The 13,697-nt window shown below is 56.2% G+C and overlaps 1 protein-coding gene across 4 annotated transcripts in view; it reads left to right on the top strand.

Annotated features, from left to right (window-relative positions):
* The window catches only part of Rnf144a (ring finger protein 144A), a 99,846-nt gene extending 91,468 nt beyond the window's left edge, over window positions 1-8,378 (top strand). For all 4 annotated transcript variants that reach the window (XM_048353462.1, XM_048353461.1, XM_048353465.1 and 1 more), the window contains 2 exons: window positions 2,896-2,985; window positions 8,204-8,378. In XM_048353462.1, coding sequence (XP_048209419.1) covers window positions 2,896-2,985; window positions 8,204-8,335 — 222 coding nt within the window. In that variant the 3' untranslated portion in view covers window positions 8,336-8,378. The remainder of the gene's footprint in view (window positions 1-2,895; window positions 2,986-8,203) is intronic.
* The last annotated feature ends 5,319 nt before the right edge of the window (window positions 8,379-13,697 follow it).

Below are 13,697 nucleotides of genomic sequence, written 5' to 3'. Positions count from 1 at the left end.
TCCAGGTGATTACAAGAGGAAAAAAAGAACCATGAGTGAAATGTGCAAGATATGTAGGACATTGGTCAAAGACCAAACCTGTGAATGAGGGCCGCGGAGGTGCCAGCAAAAGGCATAAAAGTATATACAGTGAATGAACAGCAGCAGCTAGCCCAAGTCTTGAGAAACGGATGGTTGTCCTTCTACAGCCGCTCCTGGGACTCTAAAGGAAAAAGACAAGAAAAAAACAAACACTTCTTAAAAGCAATTTATAAAATGTCTGGCATACAAAACAAGGAAAGCACAAGGAAAGCTGCAGAATACAAGAACCACATCATCTACCAGAATAATAGCAAATGCCTCAAAATGAGTGTCCCAAGCAAGGCGCGCATGCAACCACCTTTACAAGGCTTGGAAGAAAATAACTGCCAACTCAAATAACCGTATCCAAGCAATATTGTCCTTGTAAACGAAGAAGCAACGGAATAAAGAGGAACTAAAGGAATTAATTCATGGTCACTTGGCCAGCACTGGAGCAAATACTTAAAGAAATCCTATATGCAGAGGAAGAACTGTGTAAACAACAATGAAAATACAAGAAAGAATCACCTTTAGATGAGTACATGAGCAAATGGGGAGTAGGGAATAACCAGACAAGTTATTATGTACCTCTCAGGCATAACTCTGAATGCCCCAGCTCTCAGTTCTATAAACAAAAGCGGCAGATTTGATTAAAAAGCAACCCACAACCATCTGTTGCCTGTAGGAAATATGCGATACAGGTAAAGACAGAATTAATGCAAAAGTATGGGTAGAGATTTTCCAAGCATGCATAGCCTGGATATAAGCAAGAATGGCTGGCTGTCTTCACTTCTGAGAAAGCAGACCTGAAGCCAAAACTAGACGAGGCAAAGAATTTCACTTGATAATGGTAAAGGGATGATTCATCATGACATAATGACTGTAAACACATCTGTACTTGGCATCAACACACCAAATTGCATAAAACAAACATCATAGTCATAAAAGCACAAGTGGACTCCAACCCAATAAAATTCATAGACTCACATCAAAATGGAAACCCAGCAATCCAGAACCTTTCAGACAGCGGAGGCAACGGCTCAGTAGAAAGTTTCCAGTTATGCACGTCTAGCAGGTGCAGAGCCCTGGATTCAAGCTCAGCACCATCAAGAAGAGGCTAAGAATTAGTAATAAAGAAAGTGAATTTAATCAGACTATTATTCGCAGGGAAGGAAAATCACAATAAAACATAATTCATGTATGGTAGAAGAACAAGAGAAGTAATATGTATCAAACAAAAGCATTTTGTGAGTCTTGGACGGGACAAATATCTGCCCTTCTTAAAAGTATTGAGTATTTTGTTTGTATAAATCATATACGTGTTCCTGAAGAGTTACATACCCATTTGCAAAAGTCCTTTTCTTACACAGGTACTGGGGGGGGGGGTGGTGGTAGCTGTTAGGCATGCAAGTAATAAGAGAAAGCCCGGGTTTATTGGCATGAAAAGTAAAGTAGGGCCACGGTGGGAGTGTGCTCCCCGGCACGGGAGCAGACCCGAGCACGGGAGTCCCAAGGCCCTGCGGGGTGACATGGGGACAATGGAAGGCTAACAGGAGATGAGAGCAGGGTCAGCGGGTTTCTCTCTTGGGCGGGAAGCGGGAGGTTTAGGATGGGAAGCTTTGAGTGGCAAGGGGTGGTGAACTGCAGTTCCCGCAGTGCATCCTCTTAGGGTGGCGTGCATGCTACGCGGTGCACAGCAGGTGCCTCCACCAGGGGTCTCCCCCACGCATCCGCGCATGCGCCATCCGTGGGCCTTCCATTTTGCGCAGCAAGCGTGTGCCCCGTCGCCCGTTCATCTGGCTGGAGGGCATTACCGGGGGTGCTTTTTGGTGTTTTGAGCTGATGTCGGTCCTGGGTGTGGAGTCAGGCGGAGTCTTGGGGTGTTCCCCGGGCAGGAAGGATCTTGTAAGTGCTTATAGCAACCATAGACTGTTTGATCTGCTGCCGCCACAATTTTTCCCCAGAAAAATAACTTTCTCCGGGATGTGAGGCCCTCCGCAGTGGAGGACCAGCCGCCGGCTCTGGGGGGGGGGGGGGGGGGGGCTGCTGGCACCGTGGTGATCTGCAGGCCAGAAGCGGCCAGCTGCTCCCCACCTCCGCCTGTTTTCAGAAAAGCATCTTCCCTGGTTCTCTTATCACCCTGGGCTCTTGCTTCCTTGCTGTCAGTTTCATGAGTAAACATTCCTGTGCTGGCGGGTGCTGCTGTCGGCTAGGGGTGGGCAGGGCCTCTCCTGTGGTTCCAGGAGCCCCGGGGGGGCGGGGGAGAGGGCAGCCCCAGGGAGCGAGTGGGGTGTTCTCTGTGTTCAGGAATAGCCATCCGGCTTCTGCGCCAGGCGGTGATGGGCCAGGGGCAGATCCGCGGCGTGGGGCCAGGCCGCGGAGGGTCTGGTGATGGGAAGTTGGGGTGCAGGAGGAGGCGCGAACTAGCTGCTCCTTGAGCCTGGAGGGGATCGAGCTCGGTCTGACCAGAAATCGTGGTGGGAGGCGCTTCCCGGGCCGCCCCTGGGACGGGGAGCAGCCCTGGGGGTGTGTGCTGAAGGGCAGCACTTCCCCCGTGGGGGGCTGGAAGGATCCGTGGAGACTCATCCCGTGGGATCCAGGAGGCAGCAGCCCCGGTGCCTGTTTGCACTTTGTGTGTGCAACCTTCTCTCTTCCTCCTCCCGAGCCTCTGGGCCGCAGCGTGCGGGCTGGACAGCGCCCTCTGGTGGCGGGGAGCGGGAGGTGCAGGCCTGCCCTGCGCCTAGCCACCGCCTAGCACGCACGGAGAGAAGGCTCAATGGGGGGACCCCAGCCAGCCCACACCCCACTCACCCCCGCCTTGTCTGCGCTTCCCAGGACGACTTCCTCCTGATCCATTATGACAAGGGGCCCTGCCGGAACAAGCTGGGCCACTCCCGGGCGTCTGTGATCTGGCATCGGACGCAGGTAGGTGATGAGCTCGCGCTTCTTCGCGACTTCCCTCTTCCCAGGAGAGAGGAAGTGTGTGTGTGTGCTACGTGTGCGTACGTGTGCGGTGCGTGTGTGTGTTTCTCGGTTTGCCGGCGCGCCGCAGGTCCGCCGTACAGAAAGAACTCCGGGCAGGGCGTCTCGCCGGGCTGAGGTTCAGCCCGTGGCCGGGCTGCAGCAGGCTTTCGGGCGGTCTCTCCCCGTTGGCGCTGGAACGGCCTCTGACGTCACGCCGACGGTGGCCTTGGCGGCGCTCCGCCTGCCCGCCGTGGTTCGTGAACCCGGGTGCTCCCCGTCACGAGCTTTCTAGCGGGGCTGAGGCCAGCAAGTTGGTAAGAAGGAAGAGACAGAGCAAGGAAGAACCGCACCCCAGATTCGATGTCTCCGCCACACGGGGAGCTGATAAAGGCTCTCGTACGAAGCCGTGCTTAGACGTCGGATCGTCGGATCTTCCTCCTCCTCCTCCTCCTCGAGCCAGTGCTGAGGCGTGAACACAGGGCCTGGGTACCGCCCCTGGGCTTTTTCGCTCTAGGCTGGCGCTCCGCCACCTGAGCCACAGCTTCTCTGTGTGGGGTTAATTTGAGATACGCATTTTGCGGACTCTTCTGCCTGGGCTGGCTTCGCACTGCGATCGTGGGATCTCAGCCTCCCGGGTAGCGTGCCCGCAGTGGGCCAGCTGCCTGCCGTGGGAGGGGCAGCCGGGAAGGGCCGGGGCCGCGCCCTCTGCAGGCGGTCTGCACACTCCGGGCAGACGGCGGCAGGGTTGGATCCGCCCCCAGCTGCGGCTCCCTCGAAGAGTGAGGGCCTGCGGTGCTGTCCCCTCCTTAACCACACCCTCAAGCAAGTCCCATTCCCTGTCCCGCAAAGACTTGTCATGGACAGTGGCCTGATTTGACCCGAGGGCCCCTGTGTGCCGGCCGGTGGTCTAGAGAGTGGGTTTGACTTCGCCGACGTCGCCCTTCCTTGGGGCCCCTTCAGCTTCAGTGCCGCTCCTTCCTTCCCCCTTTTTGTGGTGTCCGCTTCGCTGGGACGAAGCTCTGCAAACTGGCCGGGGCCGTGCTTCCTCTGGAACGGGTTGGCCTCCCTCCCTCCCTCCCTCCCTCCTTCCCTCCCTCCCCCTTCCTTCCTCCTTCCCTGCTCCAGCACCGAGCCCGGCCCACTCTCTTTCACGTCCTGGACTTGAGACCCGTCACTCCTGCCCTCTGCCTGCACGTGGCCATCTTCTGTCCACAGCCTCACGCTTGGTTCCCTCTGGGTGTGTGTGTGTGTGTTTGCGTCAGCCTCTGGGGTCAAATTCTCCACCTAGGTAAGAACTCCAGCCCTAGTGGGTTAAGGCGCACCTCACATGTCTCCGCTTGACTACACCCACAAAGGCTGCGCAGATGAGAAGTTGAATTAGGCCATCTGGGTAGACAGCCTTCCATCCGTGACAGAACCTGCAACCCGTCGGCCAGATCCTCTTCCCTCTCCTCAGGTGGCCTTGAGCTTCCCACCAAGATGGCGGCTGGGCTCCCAGGGCGGAGGCCACAGAAGAGAGGGAGAGGAAGGAATAAACGGTGGCCGCCCTTTCTGGGTCCCCTGGGCGGCCACACAGTGCCGGCAGCACAGGCATTGGCTAGAGACGAGCCATGTCTTCTCGGGCCGTTGGTAGCAGTGGCTTCCGGCGACACCGCTAAGAGGAGGCGCTTGAGCAACGTGGACACTGTCCGGAAGCTGTCCACACTGCCGTGCCCTCCTGTGTGGTCAGAGGAGGAGCAGAGGGTTCCGGGAAACCTCAGCACTGCCTGTGGTCCACCGGGTGCCACGCAGCGGGGGAGGGGGGGCGCGGGCAGGAGCCCCCCACCCCATGAAGGTTCCAGAGGGTTATGTGGTGCATCCCAAAAATGCCCCACGTTTGTGACGGGCAAGACAGCAGACGTGAGGTCCCCGCACGGGCACTTGTTGAGGAACCCGGGTCCTGGGGGGGGGGCGCCCCCCCTGCGGGTTGGTGCGCCTTTACCATCAAGGATCAAGGCAAGGCCCCCCCCCATCCCGGGGCCCCCGGTGTTCTCTGTGCTAGCGAAACCCAACACAGACGGCGCCCGTGGCCTGGAGGGAGGGAGGGAGGGAGGGAGGAAGGGAGGGAGGGCTCCCCGTGTGGGGCCAGGCTCTGGGAGCTCCGAAGATCACGAGGCAGCACGAGCACCAGGAGCAAGGACGTACTTCTCACCGACAGACCCACCGGGCGGACGATCGGGGCGAGGCCCAGCACACGGGGCTTGGGGTTCAGCGGGCTTCACCTCGGGGGAGGAGCCAGGGCCGGCGCGGGCTCAGAACCTGGGCCTGGCCGCCGTGGGGCGGAACATCGCCTGGGCCTGCAGACGCCACCGAAGGCCTCAGGGCAGCGGCGCGAAGGGCCGGGCTGCGGCCTCAGAAGGCTTTCTTCACGGCGCTCTGGGTCCCCACGTTGCACGTGACCCCAACCATCTCTCTACACCTCAGCCAGGGCCGGCCCCGAGTCTCGGAGGAACTCCCTCTCCCTAGCTCTCCCTCTCTCGGGCCTCTCTGACCCCCTCTGCTCCCCGTCTCTCCCACCTAGATGTCGTCCGTCTGTCCTTACGGTCTGCTCTCGCCGCCTCCTCCGGCCCGGCCCCAACAGCCTGCAAGCAGCGGCCATTGACGTTTATTTGAGGGTCAGGCAGACCCGGGCTGCCTGTACCTTGTACCCCACGCGCTGCCCTGCCGAGCCTTCTGGCTCCCCAGGCTGCTCTGCTTCCCAAGTCCCGATCGTGACGCCCGCGGGGTGGGGTCCACAGCCCCCGGCAGAGAGGGGGCCGCGGGCCTAGCGTTCACCAGTTTCCTGCGCGCCGCGGAGGCGGCTCCTCTACCACGCAGGCTCACGCCCGGCTCACGGTGCCCACGGGGCTCACCCCCCACCCGCCCCGGGCGGGCTGCCGCTCCGGGTCGGGGGTGACGTCCTCACAGCATCGCCTGTCACTCGTGTGAGGGTTTGTCTCTGTGACGCGTCTCTCGCCCTCACACGTGAAAGTCATTAACATGGCTCCAGGAGATGTGGGTCTCCCGCGCCTCCGGACACTCCTGCAAATGGCTCTCACTGTATTAGCACCCTTCCGAGCAAGAAGACAGAGTGCCGTAAACAAACAACCAGCAAAACATGGCGTCGCTCTCCTCTCAAGGCTTGACGTGATTTGTACGGTTTCCTGTGGCAACAGTTTGCATTTGATATCCCAGCGCGGCTGAGAGAAACCAGAGATCTCCGGGGTGCAGGGGGGGGAGGGAGGCTGGGCAGGCTTGATGTCACACTGCTCAGAGAGGTGGCTCCCGTGTCACTAGCTGCTGAACTCCCTGCCAGATCTGTCCAGAGGATAGTGAGAGGAGAAAGGGACACTGGGGACACGTAAGCAATACCCATGGTGAAGAGACCGCACTCCAGCTTTCCTCAGTGTCTCCTCTTAAAGGATAAGAGGCATACATGTCAGCCTGGGGCCGTCTCCATTCACAGGTCGAAGGGCATGTTGCAGAAGATAAATAAAGGCTATCAGGATATAGTAGAGATCAGGGAAAGTAAAGGGCAGGCCCTGGCCTGTCTTGGGACAAGAGCACTGTGTGATGTCAAACCCTCAGCATCCTGTGTCTTGTCTGCTTTCAGCTCACACCCAGGATCATGCAAACGCCCGGCAGCAGTTCTCTGCTGGCATCGGGCTTTCTCCGCACACACGCTCCCGTTACTCTTCTTACTCCCAGCCGTAGCTCCCACGAGCTCTCTAGTGCCACTGTCCCCTAGGTGGGCCTCAGTCCATGACGCCCGCCCTCTTGCACATTCACCATGGACACCGGCACTGCTGAGCTGTGGAGGGCTTGTTGGCATTACCCAACTGCCATCCCAGAGTCAAGCCAACAGGGAGAAGAGCTGGCAGGTTGATATTCTCTTAACAGGACGCCCCGGCGCCTGCCAGAGGAAAGCCCTAACCGATGCGGGCTCTTCGGAGCAATAAAGAAAGATGTTCCGCCCAGGTCTAGCTTGGCTAATAAGCGGCTCATTTCAGGCAGAGGCTGGCCCTTGGGAAGGCCAGGCAGACACTTTCCGTGACCCACAGTGGATGGGTGTGGGTCTGTAAAGGATGTCTCCTGTGGCCAAGCTGAAGAGCAGGGGAGGTAACAGGCCCAAGGAGAATGACGTTAGCCTCTGAGCCCGGGCCCAGGGCACTCACGGACGTTCTTGCTGTAACCACTGGGTGGCGGTCTAACTCCATGAGAGCCAGGAGGAACATGGACAGGCTAGTCGGAACAGCGGCGCTGCCTGATTTAGATGACAGCATGTCATTGGGAGCTTGTTCCTTTCAGCATTGACACACAGCGAGGGATAAATAGGTTTGAACACAACAATCAATCCATGTGGCAATCCCTCGTATGCTTGGAACACTAGGGAAGTCCAAAATGGACATCACTACCAGCTGTGCCTTATCGGGTTCATTCCCATTCCTTCACAGAAGTTGAGCAGTCCCGGTCTTTTCTGTAGGCTAGCCCTCCGGGGCTCCCCGTTATCAGCCTCCCCCTCGGGGGGCCACCCACAAATGGAAGCCACCATCATCACTCAGGTGCAACCTGAAGAGTATTTCATCCACGGATGAGAGAGATCTTGGTCTCTACCAAACAAGGTGGTCTTGGAGGGCACAAGTTTCAGGTGCCCTTGTGAACTCGGCGCCTAGGTTATGTTCTAGGTCGGGTGGGGGGGGTCTTAGGGATGTCTTTGGTTAATTGGATGCAGGGATGGAGAGAAGGGAAGGCAAGAGGAGGGGAAGCAAGCAGGAGAATGGGATCCAGGGAGGAGGGAAAGCGAGGGGGGAAGGAAGGAACTTGGTGGGTGACTCGATGCTGGTCAGGTGGTAGGAGGGTGGGTGGATGGTTGTTGGAGAAATCGACGGCTGGGTAAACAGTTGATGGATAGATGTCTAGATGCATGGATTGGGTAGATAGTGGGATGGGTGTTTCAGTGGATGGAGAGAAGAGAATAGAGGAATGGCCGAGCAGGCAGACGGGGGTGGGCGGGGGGCGGTTAGGTGGCTGAATGGATAGGTGTGTGGTGGCTGAATGGGTAGATGGGGGCGTAGGTGGTTGTGGGGTTTCTTGGCTGCTTCATCCAGGGAAGCCGCACTGCAGCCCTTCTTACCTCTCGTCTTTGGTTTTCCTCCCGCAGGTGGTGGGGATTTTCGCTGGATTTGGGCTCCTGCTCCTGGTGGCCTCTCCCTTCCTGCTCCTGGCCACCCCGTTCGTCCTTTGCTGCAAGTGCAAGTGCAGCAAAGGCGACGACGACCCGCTGCCCACTTAGACGCCGCGGCCCCCGCCCCGCGTGGAGAAGCGCGGCCCCCCCCCCCGCCCTGCGTGGAGAAGCGCGGCCCCCCCCGGCCCCCACGGCCCTCTTCTCACTAAACGTGTATCTTGCCTTACGTGCCCCACTGAGCTTCGCCGTGTCGGGCTGGATGCCGGGGTCTCGTCGGGGCCCCGGGGAGGCAGGCGAGGTGGAGCAGGGTATCCCGCGGGTCCCGTCTCTGCAGACGAGGCGGGCGGCGGCGGCGTAGGCCGGTTCCCACCCTCCGCCGCGGCCCCGGGGGTGTCTGGTGGGGGTAAGCGCTCCGAGGAGACAGAGCTCTGTCTGCTTCCTCCTTGGCTTCAAGGTGGCGTCGCGCTGCGGAAAGACGGAGTCTTAAGGATTCCGACTCGCTTCAGATGGAATCCAGTTATTCCGACTCAAGACAAGCACTCTGTTTATGACAGCTGTCTGTTTTGTTGTTTTTTTTTTTTTAAATTAGTAATGGCATTTAGTAAAACTCTTCTTAGGAGGCTTCCCCCGACCCCCAACTGAGTAGTGAAAAAATCAACAAGGTGCATACACGCCATCCTATGCCTTTCTGGAAATGTGCATTTTAAGACGTTATAGTTAGACGACGTTTCTGGCTTTGACCCGTGTTCAGGAGATTTAGAAAGCCTTATGCACTCTTTGTGTTTTTCTTGAAACTTGCTGTGATAACTTTTGAATGCTGTAGGCTGTGTACTCTTATAAATGTGGGTCCTGTACACTACGTCCCTTGGAAAATATCGACATCTCCATTTAGGTTTGCCTTTCGTCCTTTCTTCTTTGGGGATTCAGCTCGCCGGGCTCCCCCGCCCACCAACATGGCGTACCTTTCAGTATCTTTGAACCAAATTATTTTGTGTGTAAAGAGTTCTACTCCGATTCACTGATTTGGCCTCTCGGCTCTGGTTTCCGAGTACACGGTTGGAAGTGGTCTGCAGCCGGTGTCTGAGGGGCTCCTCTTAGAGGCTGGCCTGGAGTTTTCTGGATTTCCACTTTTTTGTTGTTGTTGTTATGTGGAGAAATTCTGTGTCTCGTGTCATTCGAACCCAGCCCCGTAGCTAACCAGCGGGCCCTTGCTGGGCCATCACCCTCTAGTTTGCAGAATCAGCTCTTTCCAAGAGGGATTGTACCACGCGGCTTTCCCAGGGCTGTGGGGGGCTGTTTCCATGGGAACCCAAAGCATGGACCAATAAGAATACGCGCTTTCCTCCGTCCTTGGAATTTGAAAGGTGGACAAAGTGCTTTCTTTAAAGCGAATTGACTCCCAGAGCCAAGTGTGCTTTCCAGGAACACGAAGGAGGCGCTGCAGGGTTTCTATGGAGGGGTTTCTGAAGACCTGCCGCGGAATCTGCAAAGAAGGAAAATGAACGCGTAATCCTTTTTAATCTGCTCTGTTTTCCTTGCGAGCTCCTTTTTGAAATGTGGTTTCGTGTGTCTGTGTGTAGGTGACTCCACATGTGTGTTCCGTCTCAGGTCCTCCCTGGCTGGAAACGTCATCTGCATTTCTCGACAGTGAATAGCTGAGGAGAAACACAACCATTTTTCTTTCCATCTCTGAAACCCATTTTCTTATGAAACTAAAGCCATTTTGAAGATCCAACCTGTGTCAAAACTTTGGTCCAAATGTTCTCTGTGTAGCTACAGCTTCAAAGATCAAGCATTGGATAAGAAGCTGGGTGCTGGTGGCTCATCCCTGTCATCCTACCTACTCAGGGGGCTGAGATCTCAGGATCAAGGTTTGAAACCCGGACAGCGAAGTCCACAAGACTGTTATCTCCAGTTAACCAGCAAAAAAACACAAACAAACGAACACAAAAGCCGGACAGGAAGGTGTGGCTCAAGAGGTAGAGTTTCCCCCTTGAGCTAAAGGGTCTAGGCAGAGTGGGAGGCCCTGAGTTCAAAGCCCAGTAACAAACAAAAGAATCGGGTAAGAATGCCTGCGTATGTCTTCACAGGTGACACTCGGGCCCCGAGTCCCTGAGACACTGAGAAGGAACGAGTTGGCTTTTCCGGAGTGGGTGGCAGCTCAAGGGGGTGGCAGAGGTCTCGATCTGTCACTTGTGAGGATGGCTGGCTGCTTGTGGCCCTGTGGTCAGCCTGGCCCTTTGTCAGCTGTGCCTTGGGGCAAATCTTCACACTGCTCGGGGGCCTCCCACCTAGGGTAGATACTGCACACTGCACGCTGCGCGAGTCCACTCCACGGTAGCCGGTCCCGAGGGCGCGGGGGCAGGAGCCGGAGCCTCGGAGGAGCCGGCGTGCCTGGAACTGGGCTCCCTTTTCTGTAAGGAGCGAAACGCCTTGTACCTGACGGGAGTCTCTGGCCCACCATGCTGTGCCTTTCCTTGCAGTGAGTCCCCAGCCACACGTCTCCACCCAGGCGGGGACAGGGTGATGCCGGGGCCACCTAGGGCCAATCGGACGTGCTCCCCCCTGCCCTGAGCCGCTGCATCCGGCGCGGTCCCGTTTGCTCAGTCCGGGTTGGTCAGGAGCACCAGCCAGGGCGCACTGAGGGCATCAGCCCCATTTCCTCCACGGGCCTCCTTGTCTTATTGCCACAGCCACTTGTGGCAGCGAGGCACTGGGTCAGATCGGGTCCTCGCTTGAGCAATGTACAGGGACGTGGCAGGATGGCCCTGCTTGCACACTTGGGTGGGTCTTGTCTCGTCCCAGGGAAGCACGAGGAGGCGTGAGCTGAGCAGACACACTCGCTCCTGCCGCTCGGCGTGGCTTGCTGACCTTTCACAGATGAGCTCCACCCCGCCCAGGGGAAGCCCGTGGGGTTCACGCACCCAGAGCCCTTCGGGGCCACTGCGGGCTGCCCTGCGGGGAGACGTGGCTGACCCGGAGGGTCCCTGAGACCCGTTAGCAGCAGACCACCTTGGTGGGTTTCGCTGGGTGTGTCTGCTCTCTGCTGTACATCCTGTAGTCCAGCCAGGCGCTGCCTCCTCTTGGGCGTAATGCTGTGAAGGAGGGAGTTCCTAGAGCGGAGGCTGACTTAGAACCCCTAGCAAGAGCAAAGTCTCGAATTGCACCAGCTCCGGTCCACAGCAGTTCCTCCTCCTCAGCTCCCAGGAGCTCAGACGGAAGAACCCGCCTGCGACACCTCCAGCACTGTGTGTGCGGAGACGGACGGTCACCGCGCATTCCGTATTCCATCAAACAGATGCTGCAAGACCCCGGCCAGCACTTGGTAGAACCCGGGACCTGGTCGCTGGGAGCAGAGTTGTCAGATACCAACAAAACAAAACAAAACTTCCAGATGAGTTTATCCTTGTCTGTTACAAAAAGTCAAGGTTATTTCCCCAATTGGAAGAGAAAATTTCCCCTTGGTAATGTTTAAAACTCATGAGATTGGAAAGAACCAGGGTGGGCTCCGTATGGTTCCTGGATTCCCATTCAGAGGTCCAGACACCTGTGTACATATGTAAATCACCACAAAACCATCGGGGGGGGGGGGGCGGGGAAACGTTCTGCATGTAAAAAGCAAAATGCCAAAGCTTGTTTATTCCATAGAATTAGCCTAAGCCCTTAGGAAGCTAAATAAAACGGATTGATGACTGGTGATTGCCCAGACCCCCAAGTGGAGCGAAGGCACCTGTTACCTGCATTACAATCTAATCCTTGCTCCCCATGCGGGGGGGCGCAGGCCCTTTGGGTGCCCCCAGCCCCCCGCCTGCCTGACGTGGAGTCCTGTCTCCTGCCATTCCACGACCCTCCGCCAGGGGTCGCCCTGTGCCACGCACCTGACTCTGTCTGTGCTTTGCTCACTTTGCCATGGCTGTAGTTGAATCTTGGATACAAATATGCATGAAGGACCCATGCATATGTAGATACATTTGACAAATGGTGGTAGAACAACAACAACAACAGCAACAAATTTGGTTTGTGTTTTTTGAGATGTCAGTACGTGTTGTGCCACTCACACTGTGATGTATAAAGAGACTGAATGCCTTTTCACGTTGTGTTTTGTAACTTTGGAATCCTATGGAGAAGTCTGATTTGTAATTTCAATACATATTTTAAATGTATGGTGTCTTACGTAGTTTGTCTCCCCTTTCGAAGGGATTTCTTTTTTAAGGCTATTTTGGCTGGAATACAGGTGACTTTTGTAAATCCTGCTTGGCTCTGTCTTTTGTAGATGACACTCACGTGACCACTAGCCTGAACATCACAAGGGGGATAGGCCGGAGGAAGGCTGAGGGGGGAGGTATACCACTGGGAACCCAGCTTCGGGGTTCTGAGACTGCCAAGAGGGGTCTCCACCTTGATGCCAAAACTATCTAGCTCACTCAACCGTGTCCAACCATGCCCTGGTGCCGTTTGGTGCTACCGCTTTGGCAAATGTGAATTCTTCCTCCCTCCGCTGATAAGCTCCTGACACACCTGCCCTGCTCTACAGGGGACATCATGGCATCCGTGACAATACTGCGAGAGGAAAGCAGAATTAGCATGGCTACTTCTGGTTTAACCAAGTCAGTTATCTTTTCCATATACACAGAGCATTGATTGGTTCCAGGGCCCCACTCAGAGACCAAAGCTTTCATATGCTCAAATCCCTTGCATACTGTCCTAAGTGCAATATATGTAAGCTAGCTACACCACTCTTAGGCTATGCTTTATTTTGTTGCATTTTGTGCTGGTGTTGAGGATTGAACTCAGGGCCTTGCATTTTTGCTTAGCTTTTGTTGCTCAAAGCTGGTGCTCTACCACTTGGGCCATACCTCCGCTTTTTGCTGGTTAATTGGAGATAAGAGTCTTATCCTTAAACACAATCCTCAGATCTCAGCCTCCCGAGTAGCTACCATTTACAGGCATGAGCCACCAGCACCCGGCCCTACTATAGGCTTTAAATCATCTATAGGCCATTCATAAGCCTGCACCAACATTCGTGCTATGTAGAGGGTCGTGACACTGTTTTGTTTCGGGACTGACTTCAGGGAAACAAGCGCAACCTTGATTTTTTTCCTCTGGTGTTTGCAGCGTGCAGTTGCTTGGCTGCATGGATGCAGAACCTGAAGCTACTGAGGACCCACTGCAAGGGTAAACCAAAGAGCAGAGTGCCTTACCCCATTCACATTGCCTCCTCTCAACTTCGCTGGGGAATAAACACCCCAGTCGCTGAACGAGACTACAAGCTAGGCATAGGCGTTGCGTGTGGCGTTAGCGATGTCTCCTGAGTTCCCTAAGGCACAGCCAGGGACATTCAGAGAGGAGTGGTTAAGTGGCGATCCATGTGGGCTCTGGAGACTCAGTATGCCTGTTTTCAAGGAGCTCGTGATCCGAAGGACGCACCAAGAAGACAGCCGTTTGCGACGAGCAGCGGCCAGTGCTGTCG

Source organism: Perognathus longimembris, chromosome 8 (genome assembly GCF_023159225.1).
Source record: "Perognathus longimembris pacificus isolate PPM17 chromosome 8, ASM2315922v1, whole genome shotgun sequence".
NCBI classification, from domain to species: domain Eukaryota; kingdom Metazoa; phylum Chordata; class Mammalia; order Rodentia; family Heteromyidae; genus Perognathus; species Perognathus longimembris.
This window is presented reverse-complemented; position numbering and strand designations above follow the sequence as displayed.